Source organism: Nerophis ophidion, linkage group LG05, assembly GCF_033978795.1.
Source record: "Nerophis ophidion isolate RoL-2023_Sa linkage group LG05, RoL_Noph_v1.0, whole genome shotgun sequence".
NCBI lineage: Eukaryota > Metazoa > Chordata > Actinopteri > Syngnathiformes > Syngnathidae > Nerophis > Nerophis ophidion.
Window position 1 is genome coordinate 10,994,049 of NC_084615.1, and position 20,234 is coordinate 11,014,282.

The 20,234-nt window shown below is 45.0% G+C and overlaps 1 protein-coding gene across 6 annotated transcripts in view; it reads left to right on the plus strand.

Moving 5' to 3' along the window:
- drp2 (dystrophin related protein 2) overlaps positions 1-20,234 on the plus strand; it is a 302,156-nt gene that overhangs the window by 232,382 nt on the left and 49,540 nt on the right. For all 6 annotated transcript variants that reach the window (XM_061899976.1, XM_061899973.1, XM_061899974.1 and 3 more), the window contains 3 exons: positions 723-924; positions 14,086-14,171; positions 16,651-16,808. In XM_061899976.1, the coding sequence (XP_061755960.1) occupies positions 723-924; positions 14,086-14,171; positions 16,651-16,808 (446 nt within the window). The remainder of the gene's footprint in view (positions 1-722; positions 925-14,085; positions 14,172-16,650; positions 16,809-20,234) is intronic.

Here is a 20,234-nt window from a genome sequence, read left to right on the forward strand (position 1 = left end):
AGCGGTCTGTGTCACATGATGAAGTGGTCTGTGTCACTTGACCTGGTGGTCTGTGTCACATGACCAGGTGGTCTGTGTCACATGATGAAGTGGTCTGTGTCACATAACCAGGAGGTCTGTGTCACATGATGAAGTGGTCTGTGTCACATGACCAGGTGGTCTGTGTCACATGACCAGGTGGTCTGTGTCACATGACTAGGTGGTCTGTGTCACATGATGAGGTGGTCTGTGTCACATGACCAGGTGGTCAGTGTCACATGACCAGGTGGTCTGTGTCACATGACTAGGTGGTCTGTGTCACATGATGAGGTGGTCTGTGTCACATGACCAGGTGGTCAGTGTCACATGACCAGGTGGTCTGTGTCACATGATGAAGTGGTCTGTGTCACATGACCAGGTGGTCTGTGTCACATGACCAGGTGGTCTGTGTCACATGACTAGGTGGTCTGTGTCACATGATGAAGTGGTCTGTGTCACATGACCAGGTGGTCTGTGTCACATGACGAAGTGGTCTGTGTCACATGACCAGGTGGTCAGTGTCACATGAATAGGTGGTCTGTGTCACATGACTAGGTGGTCAGTGTCACATGACTAGGTGGTCTGTGTCACATGACTAGGTGGTCAGTGTCACATAATGAGTGCGCCACAAATGCCACTTATGAAATATACTGCGTTGTTGTTGTTGTCTTTGTTGATGGCTTCTGTGTTCTCTCTGTGCTTAGTGGACTTAGTGGCGCTGAGCAACTTGGTGGAAATGTTTCGGGAGCAGGATCTGAGTCAAGGCGAGCGCGTGATGGACGTGGTGGAGGTCATCCATGGGCTGACGGCGCTCTACGAGAGGCTAGAGGAGGAGAGGACCGTCTTGGTCAACGTGCCGCTCTGCGTGGACATGTGTCTCAACTGGCTGCTCAATGTCTACGACAGGTGAGACACCTGCAGCCATCTCCTTACTTATTACTAATCACACCTTTTATTCATATATATATATATATATATATATATATATATATATATATATATATATATATATATATATATATATATATATATATATATATACATGTATATGTATATGTATGTATGTATGAATCATTTTTCATTCACAGGCAAGTTGTGACTCAAAAATGTTTTCAGCAGTAAAATCAAATCAACTTTATTTATGCAGCATGTTTAAAATTTACCACAGGGGTATCCAAAGGTAAAAAGTTAGACTCAGGCATGCTGGCACACACACACACACACACACACACACACACACACACACACATATTGACCATAGCCAAACATGGCATGGCACTGAAGGGGTGGGGAGGTTGGTAAATGAAAGTCCATTCATCCATTTTCTACCGCTTATCCCTTTCGTTGCTGGAGTCATGACCGTTCAAAAATGTTACAGTTAAAAGAGTTTTACAAAATATAAAAAATGAGGATAGGAAGGCAGGAGATAGCATCCAAGCAGTCTGATTGTGTGATGATTTCTCACATTCATGTTTTGTTATGTTTCCTTAGTTTTGTGTTTATTTCCTGTCAGCGCTCTTGTTTTACTTCCACTTCCTGCATGTCTCCCTGAGCACTCGTTTCCCTCACCTGTCTCTGATTGGCTGCCTGGCACACCTGCTTGCAGTTGCCGATCAGCTATTTATGCCTGCCTCGCCCTCCAGTCAGGGCTTGATGATTGTTTTCCTGTTGCCTGTTTGTTGTCTGTTTCCTGCTTTCTGTTCCCTGTTTCTTGTTGTCTGTTTTCTGTTGTCTGTTTCCTGTTGCCTGTTTCCTGTTTCCTGTTGCCTGTTGCCTGTTGTCTGTTGTCTGTTTCCTGTTTCCGGTTGCCTGTTGTCTGTTTTTTGTTGCCAGTTTCCTGTTTTCTGATGTCTGTTTTCTGTTTCCTATTGTCTGTTTCCTGCTGTCTGTTTTCTGTTGTCTTTTGTCTGTTTCCTGTTTTCTGTTGTTTTTTGTCTGTTCCCTGTTGCCTGTTGTCTGTTGTCTGTTGCCTGTTTCCTGTTTCCTGTTGCCTGTTGCCTTTTTCCTGTTTCCTGTTTCCTGTTGCCTGTTTCCTGTTGTCTGTTTCCTGTTTCCTGTTGCCTGTTGTCTGTTTTTTGTTGCCTGTTTTCTTTTTCCCGTTTCTTTTTCCCTGTTTCCTGTTGCCTGTTATCTGTTTCTGTTGTCTGTTTCCTGAGTACTGTTGTCTGTTTCCTGCTGTCTGTTTTCTGTTGTCTTTTGTCTGTTTCCTGTTGCCTGTTACACCTTTTCATCATGAATAAGTGTGCCCTAGACAGATAATGTTTAATATTTAAATACTATGACTGGACAAATAATTGGCTTTCATGAAATGTTTTTAAACTCGATGCTTTCTGAAACAGCTCAGCACAAAAAGGATGTAAACACACCTTTTTAAAGAGGATAATAAAATACTTGCAGTGCAATCAAATTCATCCTATGAGCGGGACATTAAACCACAGTTTCTACTTTTTTTTAAAAGTCCTTGCTCTCCCATTTTATTACATTAAAATGTACTCCGATATTTATAAGTTGACATTTTAATTATGTTAACATTTCAGATATTTTCTTTAAATTAAAAAAAAAACAAAAAACTTTTTATTTGTTAATTTTTCGTTATAATTTACTGCAAACGTTAGGAGTTCCCTTTTTAGATATGTTAACATTTCAAAATGTGCCCTGTATGGTTTGTAACAGCTGCTGTAGAGGTCAGCCATTCATTCCTCAGTGCGTGTACTTTGCAGCGAGTCAGAAGATGACTTGGTGTCAGCCCAGTCACTAAGTCACAAGATGGCTTGGTGTCAGCCCAGTCACTAAGTCACAAGATGACTTGGTGTCAGCCCAGTCACTAAGTCACAAGATGACTTGGTGTCAGCCCAGTCACTAAGTCACAAGATGACTTGGTGTCAGGAGAGTCACTAAGTCACAAGATGACTTGGTGTCAGCCCAGTCACTAAGTCACAAGATGACTTGGTGTCAGCCCAGTCACTAAGTCACAGTATGACTTGGTGTCAGGAGAGTCACTAAGTCACAAGATGACTTGGTGTCAGCCGAGTCACTAAGTCACAAGATGACTTGGTGTCAGCCGAGTCACTAAGTCACAAGATGACTTGGTGTCAGGAGAGTCACTAAGTCACAAGATGACTTGGTGTCAGCCGAGTCACTAAGTCACAAGATGACTTGGTGTCAGGAGAGTCACTAAGTCACAAGATGACTTGGTGTCGGCCGAGTCACTAAGTCACAAGATGACTTGGTGTCAGGAGAGTCACTAAGTCACAAGATGACTTGGTGTCAGCCCAGTCACTAAGTCACAAGATGACTTGGTGTCGGCCGAGTCACTAAGTCACAAGATGACTTGGTGTCAGGAGAGTCACTAAGTCACAGTATGACTTGGTGTCAGCAGAGTCACTAAGTCACAAGATTACTTGGTGTCAGCTCAGTCAGTAAGTCACAAGATGACTTGGTGTCAGCCCATTCACTAAGTCACAGTATGACTTGGTGTCAGGAGAGTCACAAAGTCACAAGATGACTTGGTGTCAGCCGAGTCACTAAGTCACAAGATGACTTGGTGTCAGGAGAGTCACAAAGTCACAAGATGACTTGGTGTCAGCCGAGTCACTAAGTCACAAGATGACTTGGTGTCAGCCCAGTCACTAAGTCCCAAGATGACTTGGTGTCAGCCGAGTCACTAAGTCACAAGATGACTTGGTGTCAGCCGAGTCACTAAGTCACAAGATGACTTGGTGTCAGGAGAGTCACTAAGTCACAAGATGACTTGGTGTCGGCCGAGTCACTAAGTCACAAGATGACTTGGTGTCAGGAGAGTCACTAAGTCACAAGATGACTTGGTGTCAGCCCAGTCACTAAGTCACAGTATGACTTGGTGTCAGGAGAGTCACTAAGTCACAAGATGACTTGGTGTCAGCCGAGTCACTAAGTCACAAGATGACTTGGTGTCAGCCGAGTCACTAAGTCACAAGATGACTTGGTGTCAGAAGAGTCACTAAGTCACAAGATGACTTGGTGTCGGCCGAGTCACTAAGTCACAAGATGACTTGGTGTCGGCCGAGTCACTAAGTCTCAAGATGACTTGGTGTCAGCCCAGTCACTAAGTCACAAGATGACTTGGTGTCAGCCCAGTCACTAAGTCACAGTATGACTTGGTGTCAGGAGAGTCACTAAGTCACAAGATGACTTGGTGTCAGCCGAGTCATTAAGTCACAAGATGACTTGGTGTCAGACGAGTCACTAAGTCACAAGATGACTTGGTGTCAGGAGAGTCACTAAGTCACAAGATGACTTGGTGTCAGGAGAGTCACTAAGTCACAAGATGACTTGGTGTCGGCCGAGTCACTAAGTCACAAGATGACTTGGTGTCAGGAGAGTCACTAAGTCACAAGATGACTTGGTGTCGGCCAAGTCAGTAAGTCACAAGATGACTTGGTGTCGGCCAAGTCACTAAGTCACAAGATGACTTGGTGTCAGGAGAGTCACTAAGTCACAAGATGACTTGGTGTCGGCCAAGTCACTAAGTCATAAGATGACCTGGTATCAGGAGAGTCACTAAGTCACAAGATGACTTGGTGTCAGCCCAGTCACTAAGTCACAAGATGACTTGGTGTCAGCCCAGTCACTAAGTCACAAGATGACTTGGTGTCAGCCCAGTCACTAAGTCACAGTATGACTTGGTGTCAGGAGAGTCACTAAGTCACAAGATGACTTGGTGTCAGCCGAGTCACTAAGTCACAAGATGACTTGGTGTCAGCCCAGTCACTAAGTCACAAGATGACTTGGTGTCAGCCCAGTCACTAAGTCACAAGATGACTTGGTGTCAGCCGAGTCACTAAGTCACAAGATGACTTGGTGTCAGCCGAGTCACTAAGTCACAAGATGACTTGGTGTCAGGAGAGTCACTGAGTCACAAGATGACTTGGTGTCGGCCGAGTCACTAAGTCACAAGATGACTTGGTGTCAGCCGAGTCACTCAGTCTCAAGATGACTTGGTGTCGGCCGAGTCACTAAGTCACAAGATGACTTGGTGTCGGCCGAGTCACTAAGTCACAAGATGACTTGGTGTCGGCCGAGTCACTAAGTCACAAGATGACTTGGTGTCGGCCGAGTCACTAAGTCACAAGATGACTTGGTGTCGGCCGAGTCACTAAGTCACAAGATGATTTGGTGTCGGCCAAGTCACTAAGTCACAAGATGACTTGGTGTCGGCCGAGTCACTAAGTCACAAGATGACTTGGTGTCGGCCGAGTCACTAAGTCACAAGATGACTTGGTGTCAGCCAAGTCAGTAAGTCACAAGATGACTAGTGTCAGCCCAGTCACTAAGTCACACGATGACTTGGTGTCGGCCGAGTCACTAAGTCACAAGATGACTTGGTATCGGCCAAGTCACTAAGTCACAAGATGACTTGGTGTCAGGAGAGTCACTAAGTCACAAGATGACTTGGTGTCAGCCCAGTCACTAAGTCACAAGATGACTTGGTGTCAGCCGAGTCACTAAGTCACACGATGACTTGGTGTCAGGAGAGTCACTAAGTCACAAGATGACTTGGTGTCGGCCGAGTCACTAAGTCACAAGATGACTTTGTGTCAGGAGAGTCACTAAGTCACAAGATGACTTGGTGTCAGCCCAGTCACTAAGTCACAAGATGACTTGGTGTCAGCCCAGTCACTAAGTCACAAGATGACTTGGTGTCAGCCCAGTCACTAAGTCACAAGATGACTTGGTGTCAGCCCAGTCACTAAGTCACAAGATGACTTGGTGTCGGCCGAGTCACTAAGTCACAAGATGACTTGGTGTCGGCCGAGTCACTAAGTCCCAAGATGACTTGGTGTCAGGAGAGTCACTAAGTCACAAGATGACTTGGTGTCAGGAGAGTCACAAAGTCACAAGATGACTTGGTGTCAGCCCAGTCACTAAGTCACAAGATGACTTGGTGTCAGCCCAGTCACTAAGTCACAAGATGACTTGGTGTCAGCCCAGTCACTAAGTCACAAGATGACTTGGTGTCAGCCCAGTCACTAAGTCACAAGATGACTTGGTGTCAGCCCAGTCACTAAGTCACAGTATGACTTGGTGTCAGGAGAGTCACTAAGTCACAAGATGACTTGGTGTCAGCCCAGTCACTAAGTCACAAGATGACTTGGTGTCAGCCCAGTCACTAAGTCACAAGATGACTTGGTGTCAGCCCAGTCACTAAGTCACAAGATGACTTGGTGTCAGCCAAGTCACTAAGTCACAAGATGACTTGGTGTCAGCCCAGTCACTAAGTCACAAGATGACTTGGTGTCAGGAGAGTCACTAAGTCACAAGATGACTTGGTGTCGGCCGAGTCACTAAGTCACAAGATGACTTGGTGTCGGCCGAGTCACTAAGTCGCAAGATGACTTGGTGTCGGCCGAGTCACTAAGTCGCAAGATGACTTGGTGTCAGGAGAGTCACTAAGTCACAAGATGACTTGGTGTCAGCCCAGTCACTAAGTCACAGTATGACTTGGTGTCAGCCCAGTCACTAAGTCACAAGATGACTTGGTGTCAGCCCAGTCACTAAGTCACAAGATGACTTGGTGTCAGCCCAGTCACTAAGTCACAAGATGACTTGGTGTCAGCCCAGTCACTAAGTCACAAGATGACTTGGTGTCAGCCCAGTCACTAAGTCACAAGATGACTTGGTGTGGGCCGAGTCACTAAGTCACAAGATGACTTGGTGTCGGCCGAGTCACTAAGTCACAAGATGACTTGGTGTCGGCCGAGTCACTAAGTCACAAGATGACTTAGTGTCAGCCCAGTCACTAAGTCACAAGATGACTTGGTGTCAGCAGAGTCACTAAGTCACAAGATGACTTGGTGTCAGGAGAGTCACTAAGTCACAAGATGACTTGGTGTCGGCCGAGTCACTAAGTCACAAGATGACTTGGTGTCGGCCGAGTCACTAAGTCACAAGATGATTTGGTGTCAGCCGAGTCACTAAGTCACAAGATGACTTGGTGTCAGCCCTGTCACTAAGTCACAGTATGACTTGGTGTCAGGAGAGTCACTAAGTCACAAGATGACTTGGTGTCAGGAGAGTCACTAAGTCACAAGATGACTTGGTGTCAGCCGAGTCACTAAGTCACAAGATGACTTGGTGTCAGCCCAGTCACTAAGTCACAGTATGACTTGGTGTCAGGAGAGTCACTAAGTCACAAGATGACTTGGTGTCAGGAGAGTCACTAAGTCACAAGATGACTTGGTGTCAGCCGAGTCACTAAGTCACAAGATGACTTGGTGTCAGCCGAGTCACTAAGTCACAAGATGACTTGGTGTCAGGAGAGTCACTAAGTCACAAGATGACTTGGTGTCAGCCGAGTCACTAAGTCACAAGATGACTTGGTGTCAGGAGAGTCACTAAGTCACAAGATGACTTGGTGTCGGCCGGGTCACTAAGTCACAAGATGACTTGGTGTCAGGAGAGTCACTAAGTCACAAGATGACTTGGTGTCAGCCCAGTCACTAAGTCACAAGATGACTTGGTGTCGGCCGAGTCACTAAGTCACAAGATGACTTGGTGTCAGGAGAGTCACTAAGTCACAGTATGACTTGGTGTCAGGAGAGTCACTAAGTCACAAGATTACTTGGTGTCAGCCCATTCACTAAGTCACAGTATGACTTGGTGTCAGGAGAGTCACAAAGTCACAAGATGACTTGGTGTCAGCCGAGTCACTAAGTCACAAGATGACTTGGTGTCAGGAGAGTCACTAAGTCACAAGATGACTTGGTGCCAGCCGAGTCACTAAGTCACAAGATGACTTGGTGTCAGCCGAGTCACTAAGTCACAAGATGACTTGGTGTCAGCCCAGTCACTAAGTCACAAGATGACTTGGTGTCAGCCCATTCACTAAGTCACAGTATGACTTGGTGTCAGGAGAGTCACAAAGTCACAAGATGACTTGGTGTCAGCCGAGTCACTAAGTCACAAGATGACTTGGTGTCAGCCCAGTCACTAAGTCCCAAGATGACTTGGTGTCAGCCGAGTCACTAAGTCACAAGATGACTTGGTGTCAGCCGAGTCACTAAGTCACAAGATGACTTGGTGTCAGGAGAGTCACTAAGTCACAAGATGACTTGGTGTCGACCGAGTCACTAAGTCACAAGATGACTTGGTGTCAGGAGAGTCACTAAGTCACAAGATGACTTGGTGTCAGCCCAGTCACTAAGTCACAGTATGACTTGGTGTCAGGAGAGTCACTAAGTCACAAGATGACTTGGTGTCAACCGAGTCACTAAGTCACAAGATGACTTGGTGTCAGGAGAGTCACTAAGTCACAAGATGACTTGGTGTCGGCCAAGTCACTAAGTCACAAGATGACTTGGTGTTAGGAGAGTCACTAAGTCACAAGATGACTTGGTGTCAGGAGAGTCACTAAGTCACAAGATGACTTGGTGTCAGGAGAGTCACTAAGTCACAAGATGACTTGGTGTCGGCCGATTCACTAAGTCTCAAGATGACTTGGTGTCGGCCGAGTCATTAAGTCACAAGATGACTTGGTGTCAGCCGAGTCACTAAGTCACAAGATGACTTGGTGTCGGCCGAGTCACTAAGTCACAAGATGACTTGGTGTCGGCCGAGTCACTAAGTCACAAGATGACTTAGTGTCAGCCCAGTCACTAAGTCACAAGATGACTTGGTGTCAGCCGAGTCACTAAGTGGTGTCATCCGGGATGAGGAGGTAGTTAATGAAGCTTCTAAGGCAATGTGAGTCCAAAAGCACTTTTGCATACAAGTCCAATCAAATAGAGATTGAGTGTTTCCCAGTCTTTGTTGCTTTGGCGTCTTTAAAATGCCACAACAGGACTAAATCTCCAAAGCGCGGTGGATCAATCCTGCCTTCTGAGACAGAAGTGGAAACAAATCCTCTTTCACGCCAACGTTCAACCTACATATTGTCTCCCCTTCTTCTCGCTGCCTCGCGGAGCACCGACAGCAAGAGAAGCCAGGGTTAAACCCCCGAGTGACTTCTTCCTTAAGTACTCGCTACTAATGAGACAATCACAGACTTTGCCCGCTGCATAAATTCCACAGTAATTGCTTCTGCTTTTTATATCAAGTGCAGTGAGTCTGTGTGCACTTGTAACGCTGCCAGGGAGCTTACACCTTATTTACAGGCCTTCTTTTAAGAATGACTTGAGCTTAAGGAGGTGCTTGCCATAAGTAAATGATGCCCTAGTGAGCGTGTGGCACACTCGCTTGCTGTACTGACACTGTGTTGCTCTTTCATCCTGGCACTGTCTGCTGAATTGGTGCGCTGGCACATTTGCGTGTAAATACCGTATTTCCTTGAATTGCCGCCGGGTATATAGTATGCCCCTGCCCGAATTACTGCCGGGTCAAACTCGTTTTGCAAAATAATTAGCGCATGCTTAGCATTGCCGCCGGGTCAAACTCGAACTCGTTTCGCGAAATATTATTTTTATTGGCGCAATTCTGGAATTTTCGCCAAGTCAATCTTGTTTCATCAAATAAATAGCATATGTCTAGAATTTCCACGGGGTCAAACTCGTTTCGCAAAATAATTGGCATATGCCTAGAATTTCCGCCGGGTCAAACTCGTCACGTCACGAGTGACACTTCACCTGTCATCATTTTCAAAATCAATCATTTGAAATCGCATAAAGGGGAGAAGATTAAGAGCTATTCAGTAGGATCCAAGGTCCAAGCTATTGAATATGCTAAAAAGAACAGCAAGCAGCTATGTTTTATTAATATACCGTAGCTGCGTGTGTCAAATATGAGTCATTAAATGACTCCCGCCTCCTGGTGTTAGAGGGCGCTAGTGATCCTTCTTGCGACGACTCGGCTGCAGAAGAAGTGACAACAAGCAGCAAGAGTGAGCAGCGTGTGTTTATTTCTTCCTCTTGCTTGCACTTTTAACACGGAGGATTACTTATCTAAAATAAAACAGTTTTCTAAACTGGACTTTCAATGGAAGCAGGAGGTAATAAAGGAAGATCTCCATCGAGACAGAGAGACTTTTAAAACTGAAGAAAGATAAGGAAGACTTCTATAAACAAGTTATCGATGCTTTTGATCAGAAGGAGCCTCGCATGGACTTCATTTCTAAGTAAAGGTAAGACCATAATAACGTGTTTTTTTTATCAAATGTGCTTTTCATGATGGTATCCTTACATCACACTCAAATTTATAAGCAAAGGCCTAAATTTACCGCATGCCTTTGGTAAGTGCCGGAGTGAGAAGTGGTTTTAAATTAATTAGCGCCCCGGTGGCAATTCAAGGAAATACGGTAGTTAAAAAGAAAGTGTGGTTATCTGCAGGGGGAACTCAGTGCTGAAGGTTTGAACCCCTTGCTGTAGCATAAGTCAATCCACTCGACCGTCCACCAGCAGGTAGATGCTCTGACAAGACATGAGGTTACTCTACATATATTTTCCAAACTTTAGACCGCTACTTTTTTCCCCAAGTTTAGAACCCTGCGGCTTATACAAAGGTGCGGCTAATCCAATGGATTTTTCTTCGCTAACGGCTAAATGATGGAACGGATGAAGCAAAGAAATCAAACAAGGTTCCACTTAAAGAAACTGTTCAAACTCCCAAGTGTTGACAAAGTACAAAGAAGAAGAATCCTGATAAACATCTTGGACCTTATTAAAAAAAAAGGATGAATTCTGGACTACAAGCTGTTACTTTTTTCCTTGGCTTTGAACCCTGCTGCTTAAAAAATATTAAGATTGTTCTTCGCTGACGGCCACTCATGATGTAAATAGTTTAAAAAGACGAAATAAACGCACTGAATGGATGTTATTATTTGTGCTATGGCGCCATCTTTTGGACAAGCTTGTTCACTGCAGGTGCTGTATTACCCTTCTGTTCAGACTGAGCTTTGAACCGGAAGTACATTTGCCGCTTAGTCTTTTAGCCATCTATGGCGTAACTACTCCAATGGATTCTTTATTTATCACTCCAAGCAACTTTTGTAAGTTTTACAATACAACTAAAACAATTCTTACTTACTAAAGCGTCCCATGTTATCATAATGTATTGACGCTAGCGTCGTTAGCATTAGCTAATCTGCTAAAATGTTTACCAGTGTCTGTGTTGGTGTTATCAACTTACAATGGCATTCTTTTTGTATTGTTTCACTTTCACAAATTCCTCAGTAAATTCACCCAAATGTCACTGATTGGAGAGCTCGGTTCCGCTGCTCGCTACCATAACCATGCCTTCTGTTTTGTTTGATCAGCCGTTTTACTGCCGTGTTACTGCTGGCTGCTGGTGTGTGATACAAGATGGCGTGCACAGGGCGTGGGTGTGCAGCTTCAGTGTGAGAAAGGGGATGACATCCAGTTGCTTCCTCAGGCTGTGGATCCACTTTAAGACTTGGAAGCTCAGTGTTCAGCTCTGCTCTTCTTTGACTTCTCCTCTGAGTTTAATCATCTCAGCTCAGTAAAGCCTTCACTCTCCCAGGGAAAAAAAAAAACAGCCGACTTTTCCTCGGCGTGCCAGCAGCATTTGAAGAAGACACAGCTCAGGATGCTTGATTGAATTATGCACTCCTTGCAAGCGCTCATCTTCTTTTCCCTCCTCGTATGCTAATCTGATAAGATTTGTGTCTTCCTCAAATTGTTGCCCATTAAAATGCTGAATTGTTTCCCATGGAGCGCTGGCAAGCTCGTTGTGAAACTGCAGCGAGGAGATCAATGTTAGCTTCTCCTAAATGACGTCGCACTTCTGAGACGCATGCCAACAAGATCAGAAGAATATTATTTACAGTCTTTCTTGTTATATAGTACAGGAGGGAGTTAACGGCACAGACACAAGGGGGCAGTATAGCTCTATGTATTTTTAACATATATATATATATATATATATATATATATATATATATATATATATATATATATATATATATATATATATAATCAAACAATACTACTATAAACTAAGGAATTTGAGTGTGACTAGATCCAAAGTTTGTGTGATTAGCTGTAGTGTTTTACCAAATGTGTTGAGCGAGAGGAGGAACAAGGCATGAAGGAGGTTCGTGGGGCAGGCAGATGGTCAGGGCGAAGGGTGAGGCAAAGGAGGTCCGTGTCCAAGCGGGAGTCGAGGATCGAGGGAGGCAGTCCAAAGTCCAGGAAAGTCGAGGCTCGAAGATGGAGGACATGGGAAGCAAACGTAACAGAATTACGTTCCGGCTAGGATCCTTGGGTCCACTGGTCTTTATACCGCTCGCCCTCGTCAGTCCCAGGTGTGCAGATTCCTGATCGCCCACTACTGGCAGACCCAGCTGCCGGAGAAAAACAGGTTGGAGCTTGCACCGTGACATTTCTCCTGCTCATGGCCACTTGTTGCTAGGCAGAATATGTGGTTAAAGATGCAATGTATTATCAATTCTGACTGTATGATGAGATGGTTGACTGCATGAGTCCAGACGGAACTGGCTGTGTTTCCATATCATCTACAAACAGTCAGTGGTCTGAGAGCTACTTTAGTTGCCATCTGGTGGCCTGAGTAAGTAGCTCCAGTCAGTGGCCTTTATTTGTACATTAGGTGTGCACAGCATTTACTTACCTGGCCCTATCCCCACAACCCTCTCTAGTGTAGAAAAACAAAACATTCAACCAGCACAGAAATTCAACAAAGATGGTCACACATAACACTACCTGCTCTTTGAACTTTGTAGATGTTATTAAAACAAATATCCAAACTGCTTAAAAAGCATCAAAACTACACCCATTACAAGGGATGATGGGAAAAATGCAAAACGTTTTCCACATTTACCCATTTTTTGGCGCATTTTAGCTGCTTGATATATCTGATGGACGAGTTGACTAGTTGTTGACTAATTGACTATCACAATAATGGTTAGTAGCAGCCCTAATGTGTAGTGTGTCACTTTGGAAAAGAGAGGTGTGGGATGCTTCTCTTGTTGTTTTATTTGTATTTGACTTTCTTCAATGTTTGGCTAGACTTTTAGAAAACACAACTGGTTTTATTTGAAGTAAGACAGACATTTATCACAGCTGTTTATCTATTTTATGGAGGTAAAGTATAGATTTCCAATTGAGAATCCATTCTGAATCAAATTGTTACCGCCAAGAATGGAATGGAATGGTGTGGTGCCCAAAGATACGAAGGATTGTATTCATTGGGTCAGTCCACAGGACAATGGCCAGCAATGTTCTTGTCTTCTGGTCTTACCGGCTATGGCTGACTTTGAGGTGTAGACGCCAGTTTATGTTGTGACTGGAAGAAGCATTCATCAAGATCTGTTGCCCTCCTCTCAGTGAATAAAACACACGTGTCACTCCCAACTTCTTTTGGACGACATGTATGTTGAGTAAGAAGGACCGTCAAGACAGAATAGTACTTGGCCAAGTTTTACTAAAGCCTCAGTAGACCAGCCCTTACATCGCAACTATAGCATCAGCAAGCGAGGTCTAAACTCAAACAAAAAGAGTCAGCTTATGTAGGGCGAAAACAGCCCTTCCCGCCCAGAAAGACATGCAGCTGCTGCTTCAAAACAGATAAGGAACTGGCCAAAACAGCTCTGTGAGCTGACAAAACAGAGAGTTGACGAGCGTACATAAGATAAAAACAAAGAGGTCACGAGAAGAAACACTACATGGGAAATACTGGCTGCTTTAAACATGAAAAAAGAGGACTTCAAAATCTCACAGGAGGCAGAAAGAAGTTCCTCTGGCGCTTGACGCCTATGACCTTAGCAAAGTGGGCCACGGGATTCTTCCGCCTCACGCAGCAGTGAGAGGACGAGGAGGAAATGATTCCAAACACTGAACCGTGACACAGTCAGAGTTCTGTGAGGCATAAACCCAAGAACAATTCCCCGCCGTGCCTTTAGTGATACAATTTCACAGCACGCCACTGACCTGTGATGACCTCCCACCACCCGTGTAATGCTCCTCTTCCTCCCCTCACTCCGCCTCCTGCCATGCATCCTTCCCGGCTTCAAACCTCTCTCCTCTCTCGTCCCTCATCCATCCTCCCTCCTCTCTTTTCTCTCCTCCCTCCTCTCTTTTCTCTCCTCCCTCCTCCCTCCTCCCTCCTTTCTCCTCTCTCCAGCGCTCGCAACGGCAAGATGCGCGTGCTGAGCTTGAAGATGGGTCTGGTGAGCTTGTGTGACGCCGACGTCCAGGACAAGTACAAGTGTAAGTGATCACCGGGATGGAGGCGAGGACTCTGCAGGCTTTAGAAGGATTCTGCAGTCCATTGGTGTGCAGCCCGCCTGACACGTCCTCCCTCCATCATTCCACCGCAAGACGTAAAGCCCACACACTCTTCTGTTGGCAAGTGGCCGCTTCCAGAAAACTAAAGTGTCTTTCATTTTCAATTACTTTCAAATTCTATTTTAGATGTTTTTTGCACGTTTTCTCCATTTTTTCCTACAACACAGCAGTTTTAAGAGTCAAAATGTTGTGGTGTTTAGTACCAACAAGATATAACAATAATAGATTTGATTAGTTTGACAACTAGCGAGCCTCGCGAACATGCCATCCATGATTGTGTGAGCGTTACCACGGTTACACTTCCGATACCGTGGCGATATCAGCGACGACCATTTCCCTTTCTTTCCTTGTTTTTGTATTTACTTCCCGTCAGTGCTCCTATTTTGTTCCATTTCCCTTTTTGTTCCGCGGATCACTGCTTTTTCCTCCCCTGGTGTTGATTGGCAGCCAGTCCACACCGGCTGCCAATCAACTGCCATATCAGTTCTATTTGTGCACCACTCAGTGCTCCAAGGCCACTCTGGGTTTGGAACACTGACTTGCAAGACTGCTTTATTTCCCTCTCTCTCTTTTAAGTCATACAACTCATCTTACCTTCTCATAGTCTCCTGCTTCCTGGTTCCTGCATCCTGGGGTCTCAAAAACAGCTGCTCTGCAAGTTCCTAACAAATCATACATACATACCGGTTTAGCTCGGTTGGTAGAGTGGCCGTGTCAGCAACTTGAGGGTTGCAGGTTCGATTCCTGCTTCTGCCAACCTAGTCACTGCCGTTGTGTCCTTGGGCAAGACACTTGACCCACCTGCTCCCAGTGCCAATCACACTGGTTTAAATGTAACTTAGATATTGGGTTTCACTATGTAAAGCGCTTTGAGTCACTAGAGAAAAAGCGCTATATAAATGTACTTCACTTCACTTCATTTGTAATATTTACTAGTCTTAGACTTAGATCTGTCACTTCTAGTCTTTGACTTAGATTGGTCACATCTAGTCTTGGACTTAGATCAGTCACATCTAGTCTTAGACTTAGATCGGTCACATCTAGTCTTAGACTTGGATTGGTTACAACTGGTCCAAACGGTTGGCGCCAAAACCCTAAATATTTCAACTCCAAAGGACTTCCGTGGAGGATGGTAGACTACACTCAGTGGTTTGGAAGCGAGTGCATCTTGTCCTTAACCTTCCTCTTGTGTTAGCTTTCTGTTACCATCTCTTATGTTAACGGGTCGGTTTTGACCCATGTATTAAATCAGCTGTAAAATACACTAAAAACAATTACCTATCATCCAATTTGTTTCTCATCTCTTGGTTACCTTGTTAGGCTTCCTTATCCTTGAAAATATTGGTTTTAATATTTTTGGTTTGGGGCCATTAGGCCTTATTTTGTCAGTATACCCCTCGATTTCAATTTTTAAAAATGGTAAAACGAACCTCAAGAGAATCATATAAATAAAAAAAGGTTGTTGTGTTACCTAACTATTACTAAGGGGTATTAGAACACATCTCTTACATAAATGTGTTTTGTTTATTTTTTCATTTTAAGAATTTTAACTATAGTAACATCTATGGTGTTACGGGTCAATTTCGACCCATATATATTTACTTCAAGAAAAAGGCCAAAAAGTATTTTTTTCAGCAACAGAAATCCAACATCAAACAAACAACCAATCAAGCAAATGAAACCAAGAGAAATAGATTACTAGTTCCAAAACTAATAAAAAAACAAAATCAGAGTGGCAAAAAGTGACACTTTTAGTGTCCGTCTTTTGTTTGTTTTTGTACACGATTAGAAGGTAAAATGAGAATCCACTAAAGCTCACATGATTGGGAGAGGAGCTGGCTGTCAGTGTGTTCAGTTTTGGCTCTTATCATTGCTTTATCATCTTGTTTTTATAACCGGGTCGAAACCGACCCTAACAACACCAAGGGCATAATTTCTACCAGAGCATTTTATAATTTAGTGAAAAAAATTAAAATGTTTTATTTTGTCGACAAAGAGGTTCCTGACAAAGTCAAAAAGCTTTGATGCAAAAAAATAAATGTATGTGGTGTTTTTATGCATTTAAAAACCGACCCTAACACAAGACGAAGGTTAAAAGAAAAGTCGGCCACATGTCAAAGACTGTTTGGAACATGCAGCTTTTAATCAGTAATGTAGTTTGTCTGGGGTTGAAGCTCACCAGGTGCTTACACCAGCATGTTGTGAGTGTGTGAGTGTTGCAGCATAACGTGGAAATAGAAAGAATTCTCCACAAACATTATTCCTTACCACTGTGAAACATAGCAAGTGTGTGTGCTGAGTGTTGCTGCTAAATCCACATTTTCATTCCTCCATGTTTCTTTCTATTTGACATTGATTGGACTAGCGTGCAAAAAGTTGAAAGTCTTCTCCTTCTCCGCAGACTTATTCCATCAAGTGTCCGGCGCGGGAGGACTGACGGACCAGCGCCACCTCAGCCTGCTGCTCCACGAGGCCGTCCAAATCCCCCGGCAGTTGGGCGAAGTCGCCGCCTTCGGGGGCAGCAACGTGGAGCCCAGCGTCCGCAGCTGCTTCCGCATGGTGAGGCCGGGAACACGCCGCGTCTTGCTAGTCTTAGGGGTACTCTTAGGGGAAGACAACGTCAGATTGGCATGTGGTGGTTTTGAGGTGGCGGGGCTCTCCCTTACAGATAGGGTGCGAAGCTCTGCCATCAAAGTAAAGACGCTGCTCCTTCACATGGAGAGGAGCCAGATGAGGTGGTCCGGGCATCTGGTCAAGATGCCACCCGAACGCCTCCCTAGGGAGGTGTTTAGGGGACGTCCGACCGGTAAGAGGCCACGGGGAAGACCCAGGACACGTTGGGAAGACTATGTCTCCCAGCTGGCCTGGGAACGCCTCGGGATCCCTTGGGAGGAGCTGAACCAAGTGGCTGGGGAGAGGGAAGTCTAGTATGGGTTTCCCTGCTTGGGCTGCTGCCCCCGCGACCCCACCTTGGATAAGCAAAAGAAGATGGATGGATGGTTTTAATGCGCATACAATTCTGTCAAAACTGGACATATACTTGTAGAGAACATCATGTCTTGAGTTGACTCTTATTTTTTTTGTGATGTAGTGCAGGGGCGCTCACACTTTTTCTGCAGGCGAGCTACTTTTCAATTGACCAAGTCGAGGAGATCTACCTCATTCCTATTTATAATTTATATTTATTTATTTATGAAAGAGACATTTTTGTTAACAAGTTAATGGTGTTTAACGATAATACAAGCATGTTTAACACACATAGATTCCTTTCTTTCATGAAGACAAGAATATAAGTTGGTGTATTTGATTCTAATGACTTGCATTGATTGGAATTAGACAGTGGTGCTGATAACGTCCGCATTTTCAAATGGAGGAAAAAAAAAGTCCTCCTTTCTGTCCAATACCACATGAAAGTGGTTGGATTTGGCATCTCATTTGTCCAACTTGCATACTCGTTTTTAAACACTTTGTTATGAGAGTATCATATGTGTGTGGCCCTTTAATGTCTGGCAGCAGGTGAGTGATGTCAGTGACTGTGCGGGTGGGCAAGCAAGTGAGAAAGCGGTCGCTGTGGGCGGGGGACAAATACATTGGCATCAAACTCCGTAGCTTGCTAGCTTGTGCACGCTAGCTTTCTGAGACTCTTATTTTGTTAGCACAGGCAGGATGAAACAGGTCTTTTATGGTGAAGACAGGAACTGTGCAGTCGGTCTTTAGAGTTTTGACAGTAGGTACGGAGTCTCTAGAAATAAAATGTGTTTCTCTGCGTCCGCCCTGTTAGTGATTTTTTTCTTAAATATGAGCTCGCAGCAGCCAGCGTCATCTCACAAGATCCTCGGGTGCCGAGAATGTCAAACAACTGACGAAAGTGAAGTCTTGGTATGATTGATGATTGCTCATTTTTATGTCTATTTTTTAATGCCTGGCTTGAGATCGACTGACACACCCTCCGAGATCGACCAGTCGATCGCGATCGACGTAATGCCCACCCCTGATGTAGTGATTGGAGCACATACTTGTTGCTCACAAAAAACATTCATGAAGTTTGCTTCTTTTATGAATTTATTATGGCTCTACTGAAAATGTGAGCAATCAAAAGTATACGTACAGCAATGTTCATATTTGCTTACATGTCCCTTGGCAAGTTTACCTGCAATAAGGCGCTTTTGGTAGCTGTGAACGACTCTTGCCGTCGTAGTGGGGATTGCATGGACCACCCAGGAAGGACATCGGGTTGAGCAGGTTTGACTCTTTTATTTTTTTCAAATACCAAAGCGTCAGTGTCAATCGGGTCGCTTTTCAGCTTCTCCTTCGCTGCTCGTCTCGGTCTGCTTTTCAGCTGACATTGACGTCATCTTCCTCTGGGGCTCATTCTCGGATCGTCCGTTGCTTCTTGTTCTCCTGCAGTGCTGCGGACACTCCACCTCCTCTCTCTCGATCTTTCCTCCTTCTATCCTTTTAAACACTGCAAGGAGATAGGCAGATTGTGAGTTGGTGTGTGAGCCACGCACCTGATCTTGATTGCTGCAGCGCCTTGCCTCTTCGTTCCGCCACATTCTCCGCCTCCTGGCCACCATCTTGAGCAGGGCCAAAGCGTGTCCTGCTCCGCTGTTGGCCCGTCGGCTCCGCCTCTCCACAGTAGCCATCCACAAGCTTCTGCTTACATTTTTCACCACAAAATTGCTGCAATTTAGCGAAATGTGTTGGACTTGTTTCTTCAGCATTGTCCACACCTTTAAGTCAGGACTTTGGGAAGGCCATTCTAAAACCTTCATTCAAGCCTGATTTAGCCATTCCTTGACCACTTTTCAATCAATCAATCAATGTTTATTTATATAGCCCCAAATCACAAATGTCTCAAAGGACTGCACAAACCATTACGACTACGACATCCTCGGAAGAACCCACAAAAGGGCAAGGAAAACTCACACCCAGTGGGCAGGGACTTTTGAGGTGTGTTTGGTGTCATTGTCCTGTTGGAACACCCAACTGTGCCCAAGACCCAACCTCCGGGCTGAGGATTTTAGCTTGTCCTGAACAATTTGGAGCTAATCCTCCTTTTTCATTGTCCCATTTAAAGCAGCAGTTCCATTGGCAGGAAAACAGGCCCAGAGCATAATACTACCACCACCATGCTTGACGGTAGGGTTGGTGTGCCTAGGATTAAAGGCCTCACCTTTTCTCCTCCAAACATATTGCTGGGTGTTGTGGCCAAACAGCTCACTTTTTGTTTCATCTGACCGCAGAACTTTCCTCCAGAAGGTCTTATCTTTGTCCATGTGATGTCAGATGAAATTGACCATGTACGTTGCTGTACGTATACTTTTGACCCAGCACATTTTCACTAGAGCCATAATAAATTCATAAAAGAAGCAAACTTCATGAATGTTTTAGTGAGCAACAAGTATGTGCTCCAATCACTACATCACAAAAAAATTAGAAGTGATTGTAAGATGGCCAAGATGGCGCTGCTGTAGTGGCTGCTGTAGGCAGGAGCTCTGTGCTCTTGTGTCATCCTTTTGTGTTTCCCTCTTGTTTTCATGTGTTATTATATTTTTTTGCATTTTGGTACGGGACCATTTGGGACTGTGTGACAAGGGGTGGCACTTTCTTGACCTCTGTGGTGCTTTTTTTGTGGACTTCTGGATCTGCCTCCCGGGAGCCTTTTGGCCATGGAGACCAGCTGCAGGGTCTCTGCTACACCAGAGTCTGTTTGGATGTACTGGGGGAGATGCGGATGAGGGGACAGGACTGTGGAGCTAGCACTGAGCTACTGGGACGGAGAGGCTTCGCGGTGTCTTGGCTGGGTGAGCAGGTGTCGGACACCTCAGTCACCTTGGACGTATCCTCGCTCATCCATGCGGACTGGACACTGGCCGAGAGTGGAGTCGGCTGTCTTGGTTGCCTTGTTGGGTCTGCTCCTGTCTCTGACCATGCTCCCTCCACCCCAGCGGACGATGGCGTGGAACACCCCAGAGGCCACCA